The 24,510-nt window shown below is 46.0% G+C and overlaps 1 protein-coding gene and 1 pseudogene across 1 annotated transcript; one reads left to right on the forward strand and one right to left on the reverse strand.

Annotated features, from left to right (window-relative positions):
* Positions 1 to 12,695: 12,695 nt before the first annotated feature.
* On the reverse strand, positions 12,696 to 14,406 carry LOC101763276 (amino acid transporter AVT1I). Its single transcript, XM_004968374.2, has 2 exons — positions 13,556 to 14,406; positions 12,696 to 13,467 (listed from the first exon to the last, which is right to left on the reverse strand). Exons 1-2 carry the CDS (start codon positions 14,348 to 14,350, stop codon positions 12,952 to 12,954), a joined length of 1,311 nt encoding a protein of 436 aa, XP_004968431.2. The 5' UTR covers positions 14,351 to 14,406; the 3' UTR covers positions 12,696 to 12,951.
* A 3,017-nt stretch (positions 14,407 to 17,423) lies between these two features.
* On the forward strand, positions 17,424 to 23,941 carry LOC101755445 (annotated as a pseudogene).
* Positions 23,942 to 24,510: the final 569 nt, after the last annotated feature.

Here is a 24,510-nt window from a genome sequence, read left to right on the forward strand (position 1 = left end):
AGTCTTCGATCACATTAGTGGATTGTTCCAAAATTTGACTGCACTATATTTTTTTTATGTGCTGGGTTTGAATTCTTCAAACTGATATTATTAGACTTTTCATCAAAATTAGTTTCAGGAAAACAAATGTGCATAAAACCACATTTATAGATATATTATGAAAATACTCCGTTCATTTTCAATATATGACGTTGATGATAGACTAATTGATTAAAAAATAAACTAATTAACTATTCTAAATGTCTTATAATTTCAATTTGAATAGAGCATCATTTAGAGATTAGAACTTATTGGTGAGTAATGATGATCAAACATTGGAACGAAAGGATTATATAATGTCGGGAGGAATATATAATGTGGCCACATGGAGTACTTTACTCGACATAACGTGTTCCGTACAATAGAACATTGGATATTTGATACCGTAAGTTGAACAAAGTGATACTCGTTATGAAAAAGGACAAGAGATATTCAATATTATACATCACGAGATTGAGGGACGTTAGATGTTCTCTTTAACTAACGGCGCACCTTCCTTCCTTCTCAAGGTACACGATCTTAATTCGTTTAGCAGAGAAAACAAATCCAATATTACAAGCTAAACGGCTATTGCTAAATATCTGGGAGATGTGATGTGTATCTCTTTTGTTTTATTTGCTCTGTTCTCAAGTTGTAGTTGGCTTTGTCTTTGTCCTATAAGTCAAACTTCTCTAACTGCGATCAAGCTTGTAGAAAAATATGTTAATTATCAAATAAATACACTATTAAGCTATATGTCATGGTATATCTGATGAAACTATTTTGATGTTATAGACCTTTGTGAATTTTTCTATAAAACAAACCAAAACTAGAGAAATTGACTTAGGATAAAACTAAAACGAGTTATAATTTGAAACAAAGGATACAGTAATCCATGCGATAGAAATATCTAGCTTCCTGATCTGTGTGTTGTGCTACTCCATTCAATCACAAATAAGTGAAGCCTTGGGCTGTTCGAAGATAGGTGTTCTAAATTAACTACTATATACTTTTATGCGATGAGTTTGAATGTTTAAAAGTCATACGAGTATATTTATTGCGAAAAATAGTGTACTGAAATATTCATAAGCCACATTTATAAATATATTATTATAAAAATTACCATCCACTATAAATGGCATTAAGAACAAACTAATTAATTAAAAAATAATTAGCTTGTTCCAACCTTCGCATATCAAAATTGAATGGATTATATACTAAAATATTGGTAGGATTGACTTCAGACATCCCCCAACTGTAACTTATTGGTGAGTTACGATGAGCAAAGACTGAAACCTAGCTTTCTACGAGCTTCCACTAATTGTTAGGTTTTTGAGGAACTAGAGCACGGAACCATTCATTTGAATGTTCTTATGAAACAATATTGATATTTATCAATCATTCTTTTTGCTAGAACTTAAGTTCTTTCACTTCGAATGGTCTTCCATCAATGTTTGATGATAAGTCAACTCAACATTTTTGGCCTTCAATTGTTATCTGACGGCTCTTCCCTAGGACTTAGACCTTTCACAAAGAAAAAAGAAAAAGAAAAAGGCAAATGTATCCCCTCTAACAACCTCCTCAACCCAAACTTCCATCTCCTGCTCCTGCGCTGGTCCACGAAAGATGGATGAAGGTGAGTTTGACAACGAACTCAATAATGCCAATATATATTTTCATTAGCTTGTCATCTAGATCTAAAACTAGGAGAGCGAGAGGAGGAAAGAGAGAAAAAACTAGAAATAGATTTTTTTTAAATAAAACTTTATGGTCATATTATAACCATTAATGCTATGTTTGTCATTTTAATGTAATATAGAATTGAGTTTGATTATATTTTTCGTTCTTATTAATTATTACATCCATAGTTTTAATTAATGAAGTTGATTATCTTAATATATAATTGAGTTTGATTTTTCCCTTCTTCTTATTAATTATTACATCCATAGTTCAAATTAATGAAGTTGTTCCAATTAATGAAGCTGATTTAATTAATATATAATTGACTTCGATTTTTTTCATTCTTCTTATGAATTATTACATACTAGGGGAAAAGCTCCAAAAACATCAAATCTAAGGGGGAAGGTTTTGCTCTTGATTTCTCTGAAGGAGGTGACTACGTAAGGTGAGTTTGTGCCATTCCAACCTACCTTTTCAACTTCTATCCACCATTTCTAGCTTCATTAGCTTTGGGGTAATATAGAATTATTTTTTATTAAATTTCTTGCTACTTATTAGTTAGTACATCCATAATTCAATTTAGTTTATGAAATAGCTCATTAAATTTATTAATATAATATAGAAACCTTGTCATAGGTTGTTAAAGATGGATCAAAGATCATGGATGTATGGTATACGGAGACATTCACCTACTTTCATGTTAGAGGTAGCGAAGTTTGTGGAGGCTGCAAAGAAGCACGCTCGCATTTGCAATACAAAGCAAATGCGTTGTCCGTATTTTGACTGTAGCAACAAAATTATATGGGAGGATACTAATGTAATCAAGAGGCATTTGATAAAACGAGATTTTGTGGATGGGTACACAATTTGGTCCCACCATGGAGAGGCAGGACAGCACAGACATCAATACTGGCTGTGATGAAGTGGGTGGTGATGATGAAAACGACAATAATCATGTTATGATGGATGATGATTATGACCGTGGAGATCAAAATGGTGATCAAACAAATGTGCGTGTGGAACCACAGTGGACGAGGAACGTGATGTTGATATGAAGGATATGTTGCGCCACATTGAACCGGAAGTGATGGTAGGGAGTGCTAAAGGGTTAGAGAATTTCGAGACGTTTAAGAAGGCAGCAAAGGACCGTATGTATGTGGGATGTGGGAAGGAGTGGACAGTGCTGTATTTCATCCTTCATCTTCTGATCCTGAAGGTTAAATTCGGCTGGTCAGATAATAGTTTCAATGATCTCCTTACTCTGCTGGGCAATTTGCTCCTGAAGCTGAACTTTGTGCCAAAAAACACATACAAAGCAAAGAAGATTATCAATCCATTGAAGATGCGTGTGCAGAGAATACACGCATGTAGGAACCATTGCATATTGTACCGCGGTGAGTATGCGACATTAGAAAAGTGTCCAAATCGCAATGCTAGCTGTTACAAAAGTAATACCGATTTCTGTGAGGACCGTGCCGGTTCCTCCATCAGGAATAAGAGAAAGAAGGTTCAAAAGAAAATTGCTCATGCTCAAGTGGAGGACGAGTCCTGCATTGGTACTGACACGACGACTCAGCGCAGAGTCCCTGCCTTGGTGATGTGGTACTTGCCGGTGGTGGACCGTTTGAAACGTTTGTTCTCAAACCCAAAGACCGATGAAATGATGACTTAGCATGCTGATCTCCCAATAAAGGATGCCGGAAAGCTTCAACATTCTTTCGATGCTCGCCAGTGGAGGACCTTCGATGTCAATCATCCAGAGTTTTCAGATGAAAAAAGGAATATACAGTTTGCGTTGAGTACAGATAGTACAAATCCGTTTGGTGAAAGAAGTAGCATGCACAGCACATGGCCAGTGCTGATGGCTAGCACATGGCCGCCGCACTCCCGACGCCCCCCCCCCCCCCCCGCCGCACTCCTGAGCGCCACCGCCGCTTCATTGCCTCCTACGCCGCCTCACTGGCTCGACGCTTCGCCTCCGCCCCCGCCGCTTCCGAGCACCGCCACTTCGTCGCCTCCTACGCCGCCTCAATGCCTCGCCTCCTATGCCACCTCGACACTTCGCCTCCACCGCCACCTCCACTGCCACCTCCGCCTCGATGCCGCGGTCATCGCCCGCGGCCATCTCTCCACACGCCGGACCACCCACGGTCGCCGCTCCTCCCCGACGCTGCCTCGACACCGCCGTCCTCCAGTAGCGCCACCGCCGCCCACACCCACCTCTCCTCCCCTAGCCGCTGCTCATCCTTCGCACCTCCCTCCTTCCCGCCACGACGTCATGCCATACTATCGCTCCTCCCCGAGCCACGCCTCCTCCCCGACCGCCAGTGCGCCGCTCATCCCCAAGCCCTCCGTGCTGCAGCCGGCCCTCCCCGAGGCCTCCGCGCCGCCGCCCGCCCTCCCCGAGCCCGCCGCACCACCGACCGTCACTGAGCCTAGGTGAGTTTAAAATTTGAAATGATTTAAACTCAAAGAAATTTAAAATTTGAACTTTAAACTCAAAGATATTTTGCTGTCCAACTAAATAGAGGATAGAAAAACATGTTTTTGCATAATAATTGCTAATGTAACTTGATATTTTCCAATGTTATAGTCAACATAAGTTTGTGTCCAAATTTGAGTTCGAACATTTTATGAGGTATTCAAATCTCAAAGTTTGACTTGAATTATAAGAAACTATGTGAGAGATGTATCATTTTGGGAACAATGTATATGTTGCCACTTCAATTTGTAGAATTTTATGACCAAATTTAGATATTATTGTAATTATTATTTGGTAATTTGAAAATATTATTTTAATTACTATTTGGTAATTTGAAGATATAAGTTTGTATCTTATTAGATGCACACATAGTTCAATTTTGAAATAATTTTGATAACCATGTAGAAATTCATTTAACATTTAGAAAATAGTAAATCAGTTTCAAAACTATTGAAACTTCTACCAAACAACTTATATGTAGTTTACTAAATATAAAAAATGTATTGGTGTATATAAGATAATTAATTTTACGTGTTACTTCACAATGGTGCAAAAAATTAAAAAAGAAAAAGAAAAATGTTAAGTAGAGTAGAAATGAAACAAGGGCTGCATAAGAAATGTGTTCAATATTTTGAACCAATTAGGTGTACAAATTTGTGTTGATATGCGTAAATTCATGAATAATTTTTAATTGCAAGTATTAGAATTTTGCATATTAAGAGTGATTGAATCCACCAAGGAGGATTCTGATTTCGACGGCTCATTTGGATCGTACTCTACTCCACTTGAGTATGGACCAAGCCCACCTAGGACTCGCAGGCATCTAGATGAAGATGACCCTAGATACGATCCAACCGCAGATCATCAAGTACCTGCATGCACATTCATATACTAGCTAGTGATGCGTTTGTTGTTGACATGAAGATGATAAACTCCAACTATTATTTTCTCTATATAATGATGACCAATCCTCGGTTCATTCGCCACCGCGATGTTGTAGAACATCAACTCTGCAAGAAGGCGAGGTAGCTGCCTCTGCACCATAGCCTTTGGCTAGAACTCCTTCCAGTAGTGCTCTGAAAAAGCAACGTGGGAAAAAGAAGCTGAAACCAGATCCTTAAGAAAGGGACTCTCGTCATAGAAATGCTTGGCTCCAAAGGTGAGCCCATATTACCTGAGGGGATAGCTGCTAGGTTTTGGAACATATGTGGAGCTATTGTCAGGGACAAATTGCAGACCTGGATCACAACTAGTAACTGGAAGAATGTGCCTACCACTACAAAGGATGTTTTGTGGGCCACATTGAAAGAAAAGTTCACTTTTCTTGAAGGTCAAGAGGATTCTACAAGAAAATTTGCTGAGGGCCTCCTTGGAAGATGTTTCAGGAATTGGAGGTCTATTCTTAATACAGACTATGTAAAGAAAGGCAAGAATGCTAGGAACAACTTCGGTAGGATTCCTCTAGAAATGTGGGAGGAGTTTGTACAACAGAAGAATACGCTGGAAGCAAAAGCCCTGAGTGAAGAAAATACCAGGAAGGATATGAAAGCCACCGAGAACCCCCATCACTTGGGTGCGGGAGGGTATGCGGCCAAGATCGCTAAATGGAGGAGAGAGAAAGAAGAATGGATGATAGCTGGTTTACTGGATTTGTTTGAAGGCTTGGATGAGCTCACAGGAATTGGGTGCTAGCTCGAATTTCGGTATTCACATCCGAGGGTAAGGTTACATTCAAACACCCAACAACAATGGAAATTTATGAGAGTTTGGAACAGCTCGCTGAGTTGCAAAAGAAGGGTCTTTTCAAACTGGGCAGGGAGAGAGATCAGGTAACTGCCGCAATCGGAACTGCAGAGCACTCTGGGCGTGTTCGGGGGATGTCATCAATATTGCCCTGGGGTAAAGCATTCCAGAATGACCAAGGAAGCTACAAGAAGTGGGAATGTTATAAGAAAAACCTTGAGGAGAAGATGAGAGCAATCGCCAAGTAGGAGTTGATCGAGTTCTTCGCCACCCAGCAAGCACAAGCGATGACCAACCCTAGCATTCTTGCCACCCTGCATCTAGCCAACATAGGATAGCCAACACAAGATACGTTGCTCCGAGTAGTGCTAGGTCCATTGCAAATGTGAGGTATCCCATAGATGAGATACAAGTGGATACACCATGCAGGTTGGTGATACCTCATGGAAGGAAACAAAATAAGTTTCGAGAGGTCGCAACCGGCATAGCAATAACGGCTCATGTGTTCCCAAAGGAACCCCCGCCAGAATACTCTTGGGTGCAAGTTGTTACTGTGTTGGATGAGTCGTGCGAGCTTAACATCCCTACTGATGAGGGGATTGAGGTTCTCGGTGATGCGATGAACCAGTACATACTGTGGCATCGCCGAGATATCGTTCTGAATATTAATGCATCGCCAGAAATCTCACGAATGAGCCAAGATGAACCCATGGTACAGTCAAATGTTGACGCGGAGTAGCCGACGCAGTCACATGTGTAGGTAGCTACCGCTGAGGGCGAGCAGCCGACTCAGTCACATGTGCAGGGAGCTACCAATGAGGGCGAGCAGCCAATGCTGCTATCACCTGTTCTAGAAGGTCTCACTGAGGAGGAATGGACTTCAGTTCTCTAAGGCAATGATCTAACATCACCGAGGCTGCCATCTCCACCTCCCTAGAGGCCGTCATCTCCACCTCCCCAGAGGCCAGCGGTACCTCGTATGGTCAGGACATATGAGAATAAGGATCCATCAACACAAGTCGACAAGTTCTTAAACGTACTGAAGACCAAGGCTTCATCTTCCATTGAGAAATCTGTAGCTTGCGGCCCCTCTCGGCGAAAGGAAATAGATGAAGGCCTCAATTTCTTTACATTAGATGAATTCCTAGATAAATATGAGCATGGCAAACTATTCTTGTATTGATGGGATCTGTTGGAGGGCTCATGGGAACTCAATAAGCTGCATGGATGGATCATGACCGCAATGAAGCAAGGCATTCGAGCAATCACCGCGCGTATCCCAAAAAAGGTTTTCCTTGGCGCTTGGGATTACAAGATTGTGATCGATTTTGAAGATTGCACAGACTTTACTGTCATCAACACCTCGACGTCCGGCTCATTCAAACATGGTGCTTGTAAGTCCACATGTACCGCATACACGAGTCTTACGTACATACGTATATATTTTATATGTCTAGTACCTGAGCGACTACCTATTCTGTAGGATGCAATGGAAAGATGAAGAATTGATGAACGGTAGGTACTCGGTAGCGTATCTTGACCCAGCACGAATTAGCGAGCCATAGCACAATTTCAAAATGAATGAAAGGGTCAAAGCAGAAATGGAAGCAGTACAGACATAAGAGGAGAAAAATGCTATAAAGGAAAAGTACCACAAAGAAGAAATGCACAAAGTGTCCGTGTACATTGCAAGAGTTACGAGGAAAAAAAGGCTCACAAGCAGCAGATCATGGGGGCTTACAATTTTTAGTAAGATAGCTAGTTTAAATTACTATTTATATACTTGGTGCTAATTAATGTCATCTATAATATAAATTATTCTAATATAATGCAGAGACCACTGGATTTGCATCTACATTTACCCCAAGCTTGGATCTGCAATGATCCTTGACTCAGCCAGATTTACCAAAGATAGTTACAAGGAATTCCTAGGCATTATACAAAAGTAAGACATCCCTTGGCAGTACTTAAATGCATGTTGAGATTCTATGCACCTAAGTTGTATTACTAACTCTTGTGTTTATATCCTCAAAGTGCGTATAGGCTTTATGTACTGAAAAGCGGGGAATGCCCTGAAAACAGGAAGAAAGCGATGAAAATAATAACACATAGATGGGTAAGAACATAAAAACTTGATTTCTTTTCATATAATGTAGACTTGTTATTTATAACAACTCATCATTTTTCTATTTGATTGCAGTGCCACAAGCAACCTCCGGGCTCTGTGCTATGCGGATATTACGTGTGCGAGTTCCTCAGAAACAATGGGAGGTACCGGACAAACCTCGAAGACGTAAGTCTCTTCTACACTGTCATGTGCTAACTTCCTAATGGTAATACATCCTAATCTTCATTTACTGTATACTTGCATATGCCTAGGATCAACACTCGCGATGCGACGCTCGAAGACAGAGGCATCGTCAACATTTGTAGGGACATGGCGAGGTTCATCCAACGGGAGATTTGTCATGAGGACGGAGAATTCTTTGATCCAAATGGCGTGTTGGCGGCGGACGAATGCACACGTCTTTGCGTAGATGGACAAAGTCGTCGCCGGATGAATAGCTTTATTCCAATTGTTGAATTATGTGAATTATTTATTATTCAAGTTTGTTGAATAATGTGAATTATCTATTACGTATCATGCAGTTTTTAATAATGTGAATTATTTATTATTTAAGTTCGTTGTTATGTTGTTGGAGATACATATTTAAATTTGGCAGCTAAAAAGTGGCGGAAAATAGAAATTATAAATAAATCACGGGAAATAATATATAGTGTGAGAAAATAAATATTCCTAATATGTGGCATAACCAACCACCAGCACAGAAAGCCTCCGTGCTGGCGGTTGATTATGCCACCCGCCAGCACATACCGCCATTTGTATTGGCTCAAAGTTATTAGCAGGTGTTCGACCCGCCAGCACAGAGTCCTTTTAGCCATCAGCACAAATATTTTGTGGCGTGGTGGTCTGCTCGAGGTACACGAGCTCAATTCTTTTACGTGCGAACGAGCGGCTACTTCCCATCTGATCTGATGATCTGAAAGCTGAAACGGCGGCTAATGATATGTGAGAGGTGCATTTTTTGGAATTAGTTAATGCGTACACTTCGAAAAGTTAACCTCCCAATTTGACATCAGAAAATGACTAAATTCCTTCCTTAATCCTGAAAAACTTTCCCTTCCCTGTATGACTGTGGGTTTAACTTTTGTTCCTCCTATAACACTTCCATCCATTCCATCTCACATATCTGTTTGATTTTCCTAGGCAAATGTCAGATTTTGTATGATGCCCTTAGGAAGGAATAGATCAGGCTGAGCCTTCTTGAGCCCGACCGACAAGAGCATTCTCTCGCCCATCTCTCATTCTCCTGTTCCTCTCGCGTGCTGAAACCCTAGATCGAGCACTGCAGCTACAGTCAGCGAGGTGGGCGGCATAGCCACGAGCGAGGCGAGCGATGCCATGGCCACGGGCGTGGCTGGCGTCATGGCCGCAGCTGGCATGGTCATGGCTCGTGAGCGCCATGGCCGGAGATGCTCGGTTTTTTTAAAAAAGGAAATAAAATATTAGTATTGAGTTTGCCGCCGCCCACCAGCAAATAGAGGACTAAAACTTGCTCAATCGTGACTGGCATCCATAGTGTCCACGAAGAAAAATAAGAGCAGAAATTGCTTCATGCAGATTAGAGGGGCAAATTCATCTTTTCGCATGCCACGCCGAACTTTTGGTAGTGTCATAGGAGGAACAAAAATTGAACCCGGTGTCATATAAGAAAGGTAAGGGATTCTTTCGTAAAAATACTTCTCCGTTTTAGATATATGTGACAATTAATTAGTTTGTTCTAACGCAACATGTTTAAAATCGAAGAACATATTATTAAGAGATTGGAAAGATTGACTTCAGACAACCCAAGATGTAACTTATCGAGAAGACTATATAATTTCGTCACTTGGAATTGAATTTAGTCGACAGCAAGCTTCCATGAATTACTTCTTGATTGGTATACATCAATCTTTGAATATATGATAACGAATATTTTATTCTTCTCGAGGTACACGACCTCAGTTTTTTTAGCAAGGAGTACTACCAATATGCAATCTCGCAAGCTAAACAGCTGCGTACTACTACTTATCTGTGAGATGTGATGTGTATCTCTTTTGTTTTAGTGATTAGTGTGATACGAATCTCTAGAGCCATGAAGTCTTAGTATCACATTAGTGGCTTGTTCCAAAATTTGACTAGCAAGGATTACCAATATAATGCAACCTCGCAATCTAAACGGCTACGTACTACTCCCTCCGTCCCAAATTATAGGTCGTTTTAACTTTATTAGATTCATAAACTTTGTTATGCACTTAGATATACCCTATGTCTAGATGCATAATAATATCTATGTATCTAGAAAAGCCAAAACGACCTATAATTTGGAACGGAGGGAGTACTAATTATCTGTGAGATGTGATGTGTATCTCTTTTAAAATTTGTTCTAGTGATTAATGTTATAAGAATCTCTAGCGCCCTGAAGTCTTCGATCACATTAGTGGATTGTTCCAAAATTTGACTGCACTATATTTTTTTTATGTGCTGGGTTTGAATTCTTCAAACTGATATTATTAGACTTTTCATCAAAATTAGTTTCAGGAAAACAAATGTGCATAAAACCACATTTATAGATATATTATGAAAATACTCCGTTCATTTTCAATATATGACGTTGATGATAGACTAATTGATTAAAAAATAAACTAATTAACTATTCTAAATGTCTTATAATTTCAATTTGAATAGAGCATCATTTAGAGATTAGAACTTATTGGTGAGTAATGATGATCAAACATTGGAACGAAAGGATTATATAATGTCGGGAGGAATATATAATGTGGCCACATGGAGTACTTTACTCGACATAACGTGTTCCGTACAATAGAACATTGGATATTTGATACCGTAAGTTGAACAAAGTGATACTCGTTATGAAAAAGGACAAGAGATATTCAATATTATACATCACGAGATTGAGGGACGTTAGATGTTCTCTTTAACTAACGGCGCACCTTCCTTCCTTCTCAAGGTACACGATCTTAATTCGTTTAGCAGAGAAAACAAATCCAATATTACAAGCTAAACGGCTATTGCTAAATATCTGGGAGATGTGATGTGTATCTCTTTTGTTTTATTTGCTCTGTTCTCAAGTTGTAGTTGGCTTTGTCTTTGTCCTATAAGTCAAACTTCTCTAACTGCGATCAAGCTTGTAGAAAAATATGTTAATTATCAAATAAATACACTATTAAGCTATATGTCATGGTATATCTGATGAAACTATTTTGATGTTATAGACCTTTGTGAATTTTTCTATAAAACAAACCAAAACTAGAGAAATTGACTTAGGATAAAACTAAAACGAGTTATAATTTGAAACAAAGGATACAGTAATCCATGCGATAGAAATATCTAGCTTCCTGATCTGTGTGTTGTGCTACTCCATTCAATCACAAATAAGTGAAGCCTTGGGCTGTTCGAAGATAGGTGTTCTAAATTAACTACTATATACTTTTATGCGATGAGTTTGAATGTTTAAAAGTCATACGAGTATATTTATTGCGAAAAATAGTGTACTGAAATATTCATAAGCCACATTTATAAATATATTATTATAAAAATTACCATCCACTATAAATGGCATTAAGAACAAACTAATTAATTAAAAAATAATTAGCTTGTTCCAACCTTCGCATATCAAAATTGAATGGATTATATACTAAAATATTGGTAGGATTGACTTCAGACATCCCCCAACTGTAACTTATTGGTGAGTTACGATGAGCAAAGACTGAAACCTAGCTTTCTACGAGCTTCCACTAATTGTTAGGTTTTTGAGGAACTAGAGCACGGAACCATTCATTTGAATGTTCTTATGAAACAATATTGATATTTATCAATCATTCTTTTTGCTAGAACTTAAGTTCTTTCACTTCGAATGGTCTTCCATCAATGTTTGATGATAAGTCAACTCAACATTTTTGGCCTTCAATTGTTATCTGACGGCTCTTCAATTGGCCTTTCACAAAGAAAAAAAGAAAAGAAAAAGGCAAATGTATCCCCTCTAACAACCTTCTCGACCCAAACTTCCATCTCATGCTCCTGCGCTGATCCACGAAAGATGGATGCAGGTGAGTTTGACAACGAACTCAATAATGCCATTGGGTGCAAGAGTGTTTCATTTCATCCGATTCATCCAATCCTGGGCATCACAATTAAATGGTATAGCTAACCTATTAAACCGTAAAATGGAACTATGCATTGGAAGTCACAAAATGAAACTCCCCACCGAGAATGACGCGACTATGAACTATGAGCAGAGCATGTGCTAATTCTACCGGGGAGTTTTATTAGGTGTTTTCTAAGAGCCGCCCCCACATCATTTAGAGTGTTTTGTGTTGATGAACAAAATAAACTCCTCTAATGTATAGTGTCATTTTTGTTGTTTCTTGTGCTGGTCATAGTATATAATGCGATGCATGGGATTGGAGATCCTTAGATGCAATGAAACTTTTGTCCTCAAAGTCGATGTATAACATTTTTCGTAAGTTTTGAAAAGAGTGCGTGTCCTGTTTCTCCTTTCCCCTAACTCAACACCATGTTATCATATTTGCACCTGTGTCATCTTATTTAATAAGAATAAAAATCCCAACAATATGTAACTTTTTTTGATAGGAACAACCTGTAACTTGGTGTTTTTTAAATGTACGGGAGAGCTACGTACTCGCCGTATAATTAAGAAGGATAAAATATAGTATTTTCTCTGTTCCAAATGAATATTCATTTTTGACTTTTCTACGTACATAGATTTTGCTACGTCCCTAAACATAGCATATATTAATTTAGGTGTATAGCAAAAGCTATAAATCTAAAAAAATCAAAACGAATAGTAATTTAGTACGGAGGGAGTATGCTTTGAACATGCGTGCACAAAATGTGCACGCAATCTGCCCAGGAGCCCAGCACGCACAGCCATATCAGCATCAGATCAGCTTGACAGCTCGTGGATGATCTGCACGAGTGACGAGTACGTCCCGGTGATCAGCAGCAGCGAGCCCAGCGCCAGGATCGCCGCGATGGCCGCGGCCTCGGCGGCGCGAGCCGGCAGGCCGAACACCCTGACATAGCAGACGCAGGGCAGTAGCACGCAGGCGCCCACACTGAGCAGCGACCCCACCAGCGCCATCAGGTACCCGAAGAACGGCACAGCGAGGGCCACGGCCACCGTGCTGAGCACCAGCAGCGTCCTCACCGCCATCGAGGCGGCGGCCGACGAGCCCGAGCCGATCCTCTCCTCAACGGCCATGGCGATGGGCGTGACCACCAGCGCGTACTTGGAGAGCGGGTTGACGATCGTGGTGAAGATGGCGACCTTGGAGCTGAGCCGCGCCGCCGGGAGGTTGAGCGTCACCTGGGACTGCACGCCGTCGCCGTACATGAGGTAGCCGAGCACCGCCATCGACCCGTAGTTGAGCGTGCACAGCACGAAGCAGATCGCCAGCATCTGCTTGTGAAGATCAATGGATTCTTCATTGTGATGACAACCATGAACATGTAATGCGTCAGAAGTTCAGAACACAAACCAATGGTACCTTTGGGAACCGACGCTTTTCCTTCATGGAGGTGTAGAGCGTGGGGAAGACTGCGTGGCCGCAGAAGCAGAAGGTGTAGAGCCCGAGAGCCGTGGGGAGCCTGGCGGGCCTCAGCGCCGTCGCCCCCGGCGCCGAGAACCCGACGCCGTCGACGGCCGCGGCCCAGAGCACGCTGAGGACGATGAGCACCGACGCGAACACGCCCGTCGCGGAGACGTAGGCGAGCACGCCGAGGCTGCGCAGCCACGTGGTGGGCGCGACCGCGAGCGCGACGAGCACGACGAACAGCTGCCTCCCCGAGAGCGACGCGGGGCCGAGGCTGACGGCGGCGCCCGGGAAGAGCTTGTCGAGGTTGTCTCCGTCGACGATGAGGTAGCCGATGGCGACGAGGTAGAGCTCCGCGTACATGAAGGCCGCCACGAGGAGTCGGCCGGCGCGGCCGAAGGCGCGCTCGCCGATGTCGGCGAACGTGCGGACGGCCGGGTCGACGGCCATGCAGTGCTGGAGGAGGAGGCCGGTGTACCAGCAGACGGCGGCCACGGCGGCCAGCAGCGCCAGGCTCAGCCAGCCCCCTTCCGACAGCGCGTAGGGCACCGATAGCAGGCCGACACCTGTCAAGGCGTTGAGGCCGTTGAGGCAAGTCTGCACGAAGCTGGCGTCGCCGTCGGCGGCGGCGGCCGTCTTCTCCAGCCGCACGGCCTCGTTGTAGCGCCCGAGGAGCGGCTCGTCGTCATAGCCCATAGGTACGGCGTGTTCTGATGGACAGACCGATTGCGCACGCGTAACGGCCGCCATGGCGTATTTCTGCAGGCCTAATCATATATGCGCGCCGCGCAATAATTGACGATCCTAACACCTCTACGCGCAATAATAGACTATCCTAACCCATGTGATTATGTGAAGCAGCAGGCTGGGGGTTGGTGAGCAAACTGATCACCGTATAAAACCTACTCAATCCTATTTTTCAAAAAAATATATAATAAATCTAACAACACTTCCAAAAGGCTAAACATTTATATCTCGATAGACGAATCATCTACTACCGAATGAATAACATTCACATGTGGTTTTGCATTTTCAGTTAGTGTTTTAGAATGAACGGTCAGTGTCATTGGTATTTGATTCGGCGCTGTTTCTGGTTCCGGCCGTGACGTGTCCATGGCCGCTTTGTCCTTCCCGTTTGGACCATCGATGTGGCCGTGCGACCTTGTGTTGGGACAGTGGGAGTGCCTTGGAACGTTGCACTCCCCTCCTATGCCGAAACAGTGAAGAAACAACAGTTCAGACTTCAGAGCAAGCAGCACTCGTGTTCAGGCACCGCAGCAGAACATTCGAGTGTCAAGCTAGCCACGTATATAATCTGCCTCCTGATCGAACACCCAGGGCCTGATGAATTTCATCAAGTTTACCTCCCATATTTTTTTCCATAACATTACAGAATTGGTGTAGAACTAATCCAACGGTGAAGTGTGTGCATGTACCAGAAGTAATCTAATCCAAGCTTCTCGAATGTCAAATCTATGCACACTGAATTCTAGCATTCGATGTCTGTTCTCTGAACTTTTCTTTGAGGGCTATGTCTGTTCTTTGAACTGATGATGGTTGTGCACAACACTGCTTGCAGATCTGCTGACGGGGTATTCTGCACCGCGACATCAATGGCTCCAACCTCCTCATCGACAGCCACGGTGTGCTCAAGATCGGCGACTTCGGCCTCGCCAACTACTACGGGCCCAGCGGCCGCCGCCCACTCATCAGCCGGGGTCGTCACGCTCTGGTACTGCGCCCTCGAGCAGCTCCTGGCTCCATCGACTACGGCGTCGGCATCGACGTCTGGGGCGCCGGATGCCTCCTCGCCGGGATGTTCTTCTGCAAGCCTCTTCTGCGCGCTACCACCGAGTTGAGCTTCGTCTCGTCTAGTCGTCCTCTTCCTCCTCCGGTCATCCTTTTTTTTTTCTTAGAATACTCAGGAGAGCTGCGTATCTTTGTATTAAGAAGGGTGAAATAAAGTCTTCACAACGCGGACCTAACCGAGCGAACGCACACGGGATACCTGACATACTGTTACATGATTGAAACCAACGCAACCCACATTACAGTTACAGCTAGCTCGATGCAGGAGGCCAACTGAACACACCGATGTGCTTGGCGCCTGCAGCACTCCAAAGGTTGGCCTCCTCAGCGATATCGTGGGAGAGCTGTGTGGGGGTCTTCTGTGAAGCTCTCTGGAAAACGCGGTCGTTTCGTTGCTTCCAAATTCGCCAACAGACCAACATGAGCCCTTTCTTTTGTCAGCGCTGATCATCTCCCATTTGTGCAACCACCAATCAACCTCCATCTGCAACTGGTGAGTGATGACTGATGACAGTGAGCGTCGGACGATCGTCAGACTTAGCTTGAAGCACAGAGAGATGCAGGCCGTTTTTTATCTGATCATCATGTTGCTCAATGGCATCCAGCGCGACGAGCGAGGAAGAAGAGTGGAAGAAGATCTCTTCCTCGAAGCGGACATACCGAGCCGGTGAACACCGGATGGCGCCCGGGGAGAGCGCGCCGCCGACGCGGCGAGGTTTGCCAGCTACTAGTTCTAACCTGCACGGTGCTGCGCCGGCGTCGGCAGCGCCGCGGCGAACTGCGACAAGGGGAAGCAGCTCGCTTTCTGCTCGAGGTACACGAGCTCAATTCTTTTACGTGCGAACGAGCGGCTACTTCCCATCTGATCTGATGATCTGAAAGCTCAGCGGAATACCAATTATAAAAGCTGAAACGACGGCTAATGATCTGTGAGATGTGATTGATCTCTGTTGCACTTTTTTGAATTAGTTAATGCGATACGGATCTCTGGTACTTAATGTAGTGCGCGGCCACATTATCACCATCGCGGTGGCTGTTTCCATTTCGTGGGCAGATGGCGACAGCTCTTTTAATGGATGGAAATCGTAGAGCAGATCTTAATATCTCATATACACTTTATATTATATGGCACAATGGTAGCGCGTCTAACTCCTGTAGTGCGGGCGTGACCGCGTGAGTTGTGACTGGCTGCTGACGGATGCAGTTTGATTGCAAGTGAATAGTTAGGGCCCGTTTCACAAGGCTTCACTTGATTTGGCATTGTGTAGCAAGAAGCTGGTTCGGGCAATCGAGGAGCTTTACATCAATTCAGAATTCTCTTTTTCAAAACTTGAATTAGTGACTCCATGGATAGAAGCCGATTCTTACTCCCTCTTTTATACCTTTTTTTTTATAAATGTATGATTTAATTAGCTTGCTCTGAATAGTATATATTCAGAAACGGTGGTGTACTACTATAGGGAATACTATTAAGCATGAGTTTGTCAGACGGCACGCATGAGCAAAATTTGAAATATATAGACCAGGGTGAATTCACAGTTTGTAGAATAAATTGAAGTGGTTTAAATATTTATATTTAATATACTTCTAGCTAGCTATGCGTTAGAGCTACGTGTATCAAAATTTTAGCTCTAAGAAACCCGTAGATTTCATGGAGCCGACATGGAGTTTACTCGACGCGCATGTTATTTTAATCGAAATCAGCAGGGAACTTCTACCTATTTTTTATATTATTTTTATTCCAGATTCATTTAATTCACTTCCATAGGAAGTTGAATCTGAGCTTGCCGGGTGCTACTCAGGTGCCCTAACCATTAGGCTACAGAGGTCCCTTTGCACTCTACATCACATGTTGTGATCCGTTAATTACTTAATCAAAGTATTAAGCAGATCGGTGATTTATTTTTTAAACTAACAACACGACACCTCTATATAACTAGGCAAATGGTGGTTCTCTATTTCAATCCCGCCCTATCACAAACAGGAAAGGAACGAGTTGTAGCAGCTTGGCAGCATGGCGCTCACCCCGACCACTACTGGCCAGGCCTTGCTTGACGCGCAGCTCGACCTCTGGCAAAGCACCTTCGCCTACGTCAAGTCCACCGCGCTCAAGTCCGCCCTTGACCTCCGCCTCACCGACGCCATCCAGCACCACGGTGGCGCCGCCACCCTCCCCCAGATCGCCACCAAGGTCACGTGAAGAGACAGAAGTCGAGATAGAACAAGAACCGCATGATCATCTCATGGTACATTTATACAAGTACAGGATGTCTAACAACTAGAGCGAGTCCTACGGGAGCGAGCTAGCGCAGCGAGCGGACGGCATGGCGAGCGCGGGCGTGATCATGGCAAGCATGGTGGGCGCGGTGCGCGTGCGGCTGTTGCGCGAGGCCGTTAGCCTAGGCGCTGCAGATCACGCTAACACCCCCCGTAGTCTCGACGGCGGGCTTGTCGACAGCGAGGCTGTCCCTGAAGTCGTTGAACAAAGCTGTAGGCAGACCCTTGGTGAAAATATCAGCGAACTGTCATGCACTGGGAACATGCAAGACCCGCAGCTCTCCTAGCGCCACCTTCTCCCGGACGAAATGGATGTCCAGCTCGATGTGCTTGGTTCGGCAATGATGAACCGGATGCTTGGACATGTATACCGATGAGATGTTGTCACCGTATGCGACAGTGGCATTTGGTACGGCGCAATGGAGTTCTCCGAGAAGATGTCGAAGCTAGGTACACTCAGCAACAGTGTTGGCGATGGCTCGGTACTCAGCCTCCGCGCTTGAACGGGACACCGTCGGTTGCCGTTTTGAGGACTAGGACACCACTAAGTCACCAATGAAAATGCAGAAGCCGGAACTCGACCGACGAGTGTCTGGGCAGCTCGCCCAGTCCGCGTCGGAGTACACTAAGATCGAAGGCGTGGAGGAGGCGGTGAGCTTGAGGCCAAGCATGGTCATCCCCTTGATGTACCGTAGCACCCGTTTCATCAGAGCTGAATGGCAGTCTTGCGGCGCATGCATGTGTAGACACAGCTGTTGAACGGCGTACGTGATCTCTGGCCGAGTGATGGTGAGGTATTGGAGTGCACCCGCCATGCTCCGGTAGCTTGAGGTATCCTGAACCTGAAGAGGCTGCCCATCTGAGCTGGAGGTCTTCGGTTGCGTGTCCGCTGGGGTGGCGACGGGTTTGCAGTTCGCCATGCCGGCGCGCTCTAGTAGGTCGATGGCGTACTGGCTTTAGGAGAGGAAGAAGCCGTGATGATCCCATCGCATGTCGATGCCGAGGAAGTACCGAAGAGGGCCCATGTCCTTGATGGTGAACGCCATTTTCAAGCGCGCGATGACATCATGGAGGAGGTTGGTTGACGAGGCAGTGAGGACCATGTCATCGATGCAGAGTAGGAGGTACGCCATATCGACGCCATTGCGTAGCATGAACAGCGATGAATCGGACCGAGCCCGACGAAAGCTGATGGATGTAGCAAAGGTAGCGAAGCTCGTGAACTAGGCACGCAGTGCTTGTCACAGGCCGTAGAGTGAGCGCGACAACATGCACACCGCGCCTAGCTGCTGAGGGTCGACGAATCCCGTTAGCTGCTGGTAGAACACTTGCTCATCGAGGTGGCCGTGAAGGAAGGTGTTGGAGACGTCCAACTGACGCGCCGGCCATTGCTTGGAAGCAACGATTGTGAGCATCGTTCTAATGGTCGTCGGTCCACAGGGGTGAAAGTTTCGCCGAAGTCAATGCGGGGACGCTGGTTGAAGCCGCGCACGACCCACCTTGCCTTGTAGCGCTCGAGGTTGCCATTAGGGTTGAGTTTGTGTTTAGACACCCACTTGCTGGAGATGATGCATGCACCGCGTGGACGAGGGATGAGCCTCTAGGTACGGTTGGCTAGCAGCGCGTCGTGTTCTAGAGGCATGTTTGCTAGTCAGTTGGGGTCTTTGAGTGCCGCACGCACCGACATTGGAATCAAAGAGAGTGGTGGCGGAGACGGTGAGGATGTCAGGGCTTATTTAGGGTTTGTCTTGAACACCCTAGCATGCGCCCGTGTGGTCATCGGATGGCGATGGACTTCTTCAGGCGAAGGTGTTGTAGGTAGTGAAGCGGCTGATGGCGGAGATGGCACGGGTGCTATTGGTAGCAAAATGGCTGATGGCATAGCCGGTGTGGACTAGTGCGGCAACGTTGTCGAATTCGACGGAGTGGAGGACGGCGGGATCGTTGGTGATGACGTGGACGCAGTCGCAGGTGATGGCATGCGCGTGGTGGTGGATGATGTTGTGGACGCGATTCCACGCGCCGGTGTCGATGCGGTTGTTGAGGGAGTCGTCGATGGTGATAGTACTGGGGTAGTCACCGTCGTCGTGGGCGAGGGACGTCGATACGACGCATCGTCATCGTCATGTGGTGGTGGGAGCGGCGAAGTTGATGTGGGCCGCAACCATCGGAATGGGAATCGGGCCTCATCGAACACCACATGACAAGGGTTGAAGACGTGTCTTGATGTTGGGTAGTAGCAGTGGTATCTGCGATGATCCGTCGGGTAGCCGAGGGAGACGTAGGTCGTGGATCGCGGGCTCAGCTTGTTCGCCGTAGTTGCCATCAGGTTTAGGTAGCAGAGTGAGTCAAAGACGCGCAGTTCGGTGTAGGAGGGAGGGACGCCGAAGAGGATCTCAAACGGCGTTGTGGTGCCGGTCGCTCGGCACGGCCGTCTGTTGATGAGGAATGTGCTGGTGGTGAGGGCCTCCACCCAAAAAGACGTCGGGGCGCTGCTATGGAGGAGCAGCGTGCGCATGCAGTCATTGATCGTGCGGAGGATCTGTTTCGCCTTCCCATTCTGCTGCGAGGTATGCGGGCAGCAGAGCCACAATGCAATACCATGGGCGGTGAGGAAACTGTGCATCGCCATGTTGTCGAACTCTCCGCCGTTATCGGTCTGCAAAGCTAACCAAGGCAACCCAAATTGTGTATGGATGTAAGCATGAAACGAACGAAGGAGTGCTGAAACATCTAACTTATTGCGGACAGGGAATGTCTAGATGTAGTGAGTAAAATAATCTAGAAGAACAAGATAGTATTTATAGCCGGAGTTGCTATGAATTGGAGACGTCCATACGTCAGAATGCACAAGTTGGAAAGGGAAATATGTAACTAAATCAAAATTAGAGAATGGCTGTCAAACATGTTTGCTCAACTGACAGAAGTGACAAACATGGGCGTTCGATTTATTACATTGGAAATCAAAAGTGTGCAAAATTTGAATCAAAGAATTATTCCCTAGATGGCCCAAGCGTTGATGCCGAAGGTCAACGGAGTCCACCGACGCACTGAGTGCAAGATTCCGTGGCTGGAGTAACGGTTAGAGCTCGTATGAACTCTCACATCGGAGCATCATCGTTCGTGTGGGAAGATCCTTGATAGAAAAGCCATTAGGGTCAAACTCAATGGATACATTATTGTCACGAGTAAGTTTGCGAACAGAGATAAGATTCTTGACAATGGAAGGAGAGATCAACACATTATTAAGGGAGAGGTGAGGAGGATGTGGGAATGGTGGCAGCAGCCGAGTGAGACACTGGCAGCTTGGCACCATTTCCAACTGTAATTGAAATGGAAGGATGCAGAGCCCATGGGGAGTGAAGGTTACCGGAGTTCGACGCTATGTGGGAGGAGGCACCGGAGTCGAGGAACCACTTGGAGGAGCTTAGCGGTGGTCAGAACGCCAGCAGACTGCAGGGTGGCAAGGAGGGTGCTCAGGTCCCAGGTGTTCTGGGGCATAGGCAGGAAGCTTGAAGATGCCTGGTGCTAGGCCAACATTGCGTTGTTGGGCTGGAATGGAGGATGAGGGCCCAGGACCCAATGCTAGGGCCCTGAATGACATGGACTAGGCCTGCACGAGGCCAATCCAAGGGTTGTAGCTGGCCGTCCAGTTGGGCGTGTTGGTGGAGCGCTGCTGTTGACCGCCGCCGTCGTTGAGAGCCGCGGCAGGGGCGCCGGAGCAACTCGACTTGGGCTGCTTCTCCTACTTGGGTTTGTACCGTCCATCGGATGAGGACGATCCGTCAGACGAGAGGGTGGCACAGAGTTGGATCTGCCGTGGCTGACGAAGAGGGCCTGGCCATTGTCCTGCTCGTCATGTTCGTCACGGAGCTTCTCCATCAACAGGTACAAGCGGGCGCTTATAAATGTGTGCGGTGGAAATTTGTCGGCAAAGATGGGCTTCAGGTGGCGGTACTTGGGGTTGAGGCAGCGAAGGAGATTCAACACCTGGCTGGGCTCCGACACGGGTTGGCTGACATCGCGCAGCGCATCGGCGAGAGTCTTGAGCCTGGTGCAGTATTGAGTGATGGACATGTCACCTTGGCAGCCTCGAGGTAGATGGCGCACTGCATCTTGTTGTTGGGGAAGAGGCCCTCGATGTCGGTCTAGATGATGAAGGCCGATGCGCGCGGCTTGTAGACGATGTCGAAGACTGCCTTGTTCATGGTGGTGTAAAGCCAATTCACGACACTATGGTCGTTCATCACCCAGTCGCCGTCGTGTCGGGCGAGCGCCGACGGTGAGTGGATGTGATTGTCGAGGCCGAACTTGCCGAGCACGGAGTCAAAGAAGCACCGCCACTGGGTGTAGTTCGATTCCACCATGTCGAGGAGCACTAGAACGTGTGATCATGCTGGCGCGGGTTGAGGTGCATCGGGGATGGTGGAAGCAGAGGATCAGAGGAGGTGGCTGGGGAGGCCACGGGAGCGAAGGTAGAGGTGGACGCGAAGGGATTCACAAGATCAGAACCTTCAGTCACTGGTACCACGAAGAGGGTGAGAACTCAAGATAGAACAAGAACCGCAGCTTGTATTGATCAACGCATCATACATTTATACAAGTATAGGATGTCTAACGATTAGAGCGAGTCCTATGGGAGCGAGCGCAGCAAGCGAATGGCATGGCGAGCGCAGGCGTGATCGTGGCGAGCGTGGTGGGCGCGTGCCGCGTGCGGCCGTTATGCGAGGCCGTTAGCCCAACTGCTGCAGATCACGCTAATATCACGGTCCACCTGGCCAAGCTCCCCTGCCTGCGTCGCCTCATGTGTGTGCTCGCCGCCACCAGTGTGCTCAGCGCGTCGTCGAGGCTCCGTCGTCTGACCGACGAGCTCGTGTACGCGCTCACGCCGACGTCCCGCCTCCTTGTGGGCTTCAAGAGCCTGTCCCATCACCACCATGACACTCCACTCGGTGTCAGTGTTTAGACCCGGCAACCTACCGAGGGGGTACCCGAGGTAGTGTTTGATGCGTGGGGCTCGTCAAGAGCAGGACTCGAAGGTGAACTCGAACACACGATTTAGACAGGTTCGGGCCGTTTATGTCGCGTAATACCCTACTTCCTGTGTGTTGATTGGATTGTATTGATTGAATTTGTTTGGAGGGGGTCCCTGCCTCGCCTTATATTGCTGGGGGTAGGGTTACAGGTCGGTCGTTTACAAGAATATCAGTCGGATTCGACTAGGGAGTCCTACTCTAACTGTTACGAGTAGTTTTTCTAATCCTCGACTAGTTCCTGTCCTCCATGTAGACCATGTTATCATGCACTATAGTCTCCATATTTGACACGTCTTGGCATACAGCTCCGTATCTAAAACTGTCCAAGCCTCCCGGTAGGCTCGTAGATATATGACCAACACCCAGCCCTCATCTCCTCCTCCTTCGAGCTCGGCGCGTGGCTCCAAAACGAGCTGACGGACCGTGCATCTTCAAGCTCAGGAACGGCAGACCTTCTGGGAGATGGCCGACCATGACAAGGCCTTCAACGCGCTCATCAACGACGGCTTGGCCTCCGAGAGCAGGTTCATCATGGACATCGCCATCAACGAGTGCGGCGGGGAGGTCTTCCAGGGGATAACCTCCCTGGTCGACGTCGCCGGCGGGCTCGGCGAGGCGGCCCACGACATCGCAAGGGCGTTCCCGAACTTGAAGTGCAGCGTGCTGGATCTCGACCACGTCGTTGCCAGGGCACCCTACAACACCGACGTGCAGTACATCGCCGGTGACATGTTTGTGAGCGTTCCACCGGCAAATGCAGTATTCCTCAAGGTACACAGAACCAAGTCCGAATTTTGTGAATGTTCGTATTAGTACTACACATCATGTTTCTTTCCTGGTGAAAAATTAATATGCTTTATTTCCCTTGAAAAACATGCTGCTTTTGCTCTCACTTGATTTGATTTTCCATGTTTCCCAGTGGATCCTGCACGATTGAAGCGACGAGGAGTGTGTCAAGATCCTGAAGAATTGCAAGTACGCTATACCTCCACGAGACGCGGGAGGGAAGGTGATAATCATGGACATGGTGGTCGGAGCAGGGCCACCAAGCTCGAAGCACAGGGAGATGCAGGCCGTGTTTGATCTCTACATGATATTCCTGAATGGCATAGAGCGGGACTAGCAGGAGTGGAGGAAGATCTTCCTCGAGGCAGGATTCAGCGACTACAAGATTATGCCGGTTCTGGGCATCCGCTCGATCATCGAACTCTACCGATGACGTCCAGGTGCAGATGTGTGAGCTTGTGTGGAGTGGATCTGAATTGATGAAGTCCCAAAAAAAAAAAGGACATTTGCTTATTTTTAGCACATGTCACGTTTAGATACTAATTAGGAGTATTAAACGTAGACTATTTACGAAACTCATTGCACAGATGAAGGCTAAACGGCGAGATGAATCTATTAAGCCTAATTAATCCATCATTAGTAAATATTTACTGTAGCAGCACATTGTCAAATCATGGACTAATTAGGCTTAATAGATTCGTCTCGCCGTTTAGCCTCCACTTATATAATGGGTTTTGTAAATAGTCTATGTTTAATACTCCTAATTAGTATCTAAACATTCGATATGATGGGTGCTAAAAATAAGCAAAACTAACCAAACGGCCTAAGCGTGGTGTTCAACTGTTAGTGAGCACTTTGATTACTCTTGCCTCCTCGTACCTTATCATACAAGCTCCTCTTGAAGCATATGGTGAAACCATCTAAGATCCTAGGTGGACCTTTTGAAGCATCCGGGTGAAACCACCTAAAATCCTAGGTGGATATTCTAAAAAAAGAGAGAAA

The sequence above is a fragment of the Setaria italica genome, chromosome V, assembly GCF_000263155.2.
Source record: "Setaria italica strain Yugu1 chromosome V, Setaria_italica_v2.0, whole genome shotgun sequence".
Taxonomy (NCBI): Eukaryota; Viridiplantae; Streptophyta; class Magnoliopsida; order Poales; family Poaceae; genus Setaria; species Setaria italica.

What these genes read in the sequence shown, in the direction of transcription:
- LOC101763276 (XM_004968374.2), bottom strand. Translation starts at nt 14,350, where the DNA reads ATGGCGGCCGTTACGCGTGCGCAATCGGTCTGTCCATCAGAACACGCC. An exon ending in AAAAGCGTCGGTTCCCAAAG is followed by an intron (nt 13,468 to 13,555) that starts GTACCATTGGTT and finishes CTTCACAAGCAG; the next exon opens with ATGCTGGCGATCTGCTTCGT.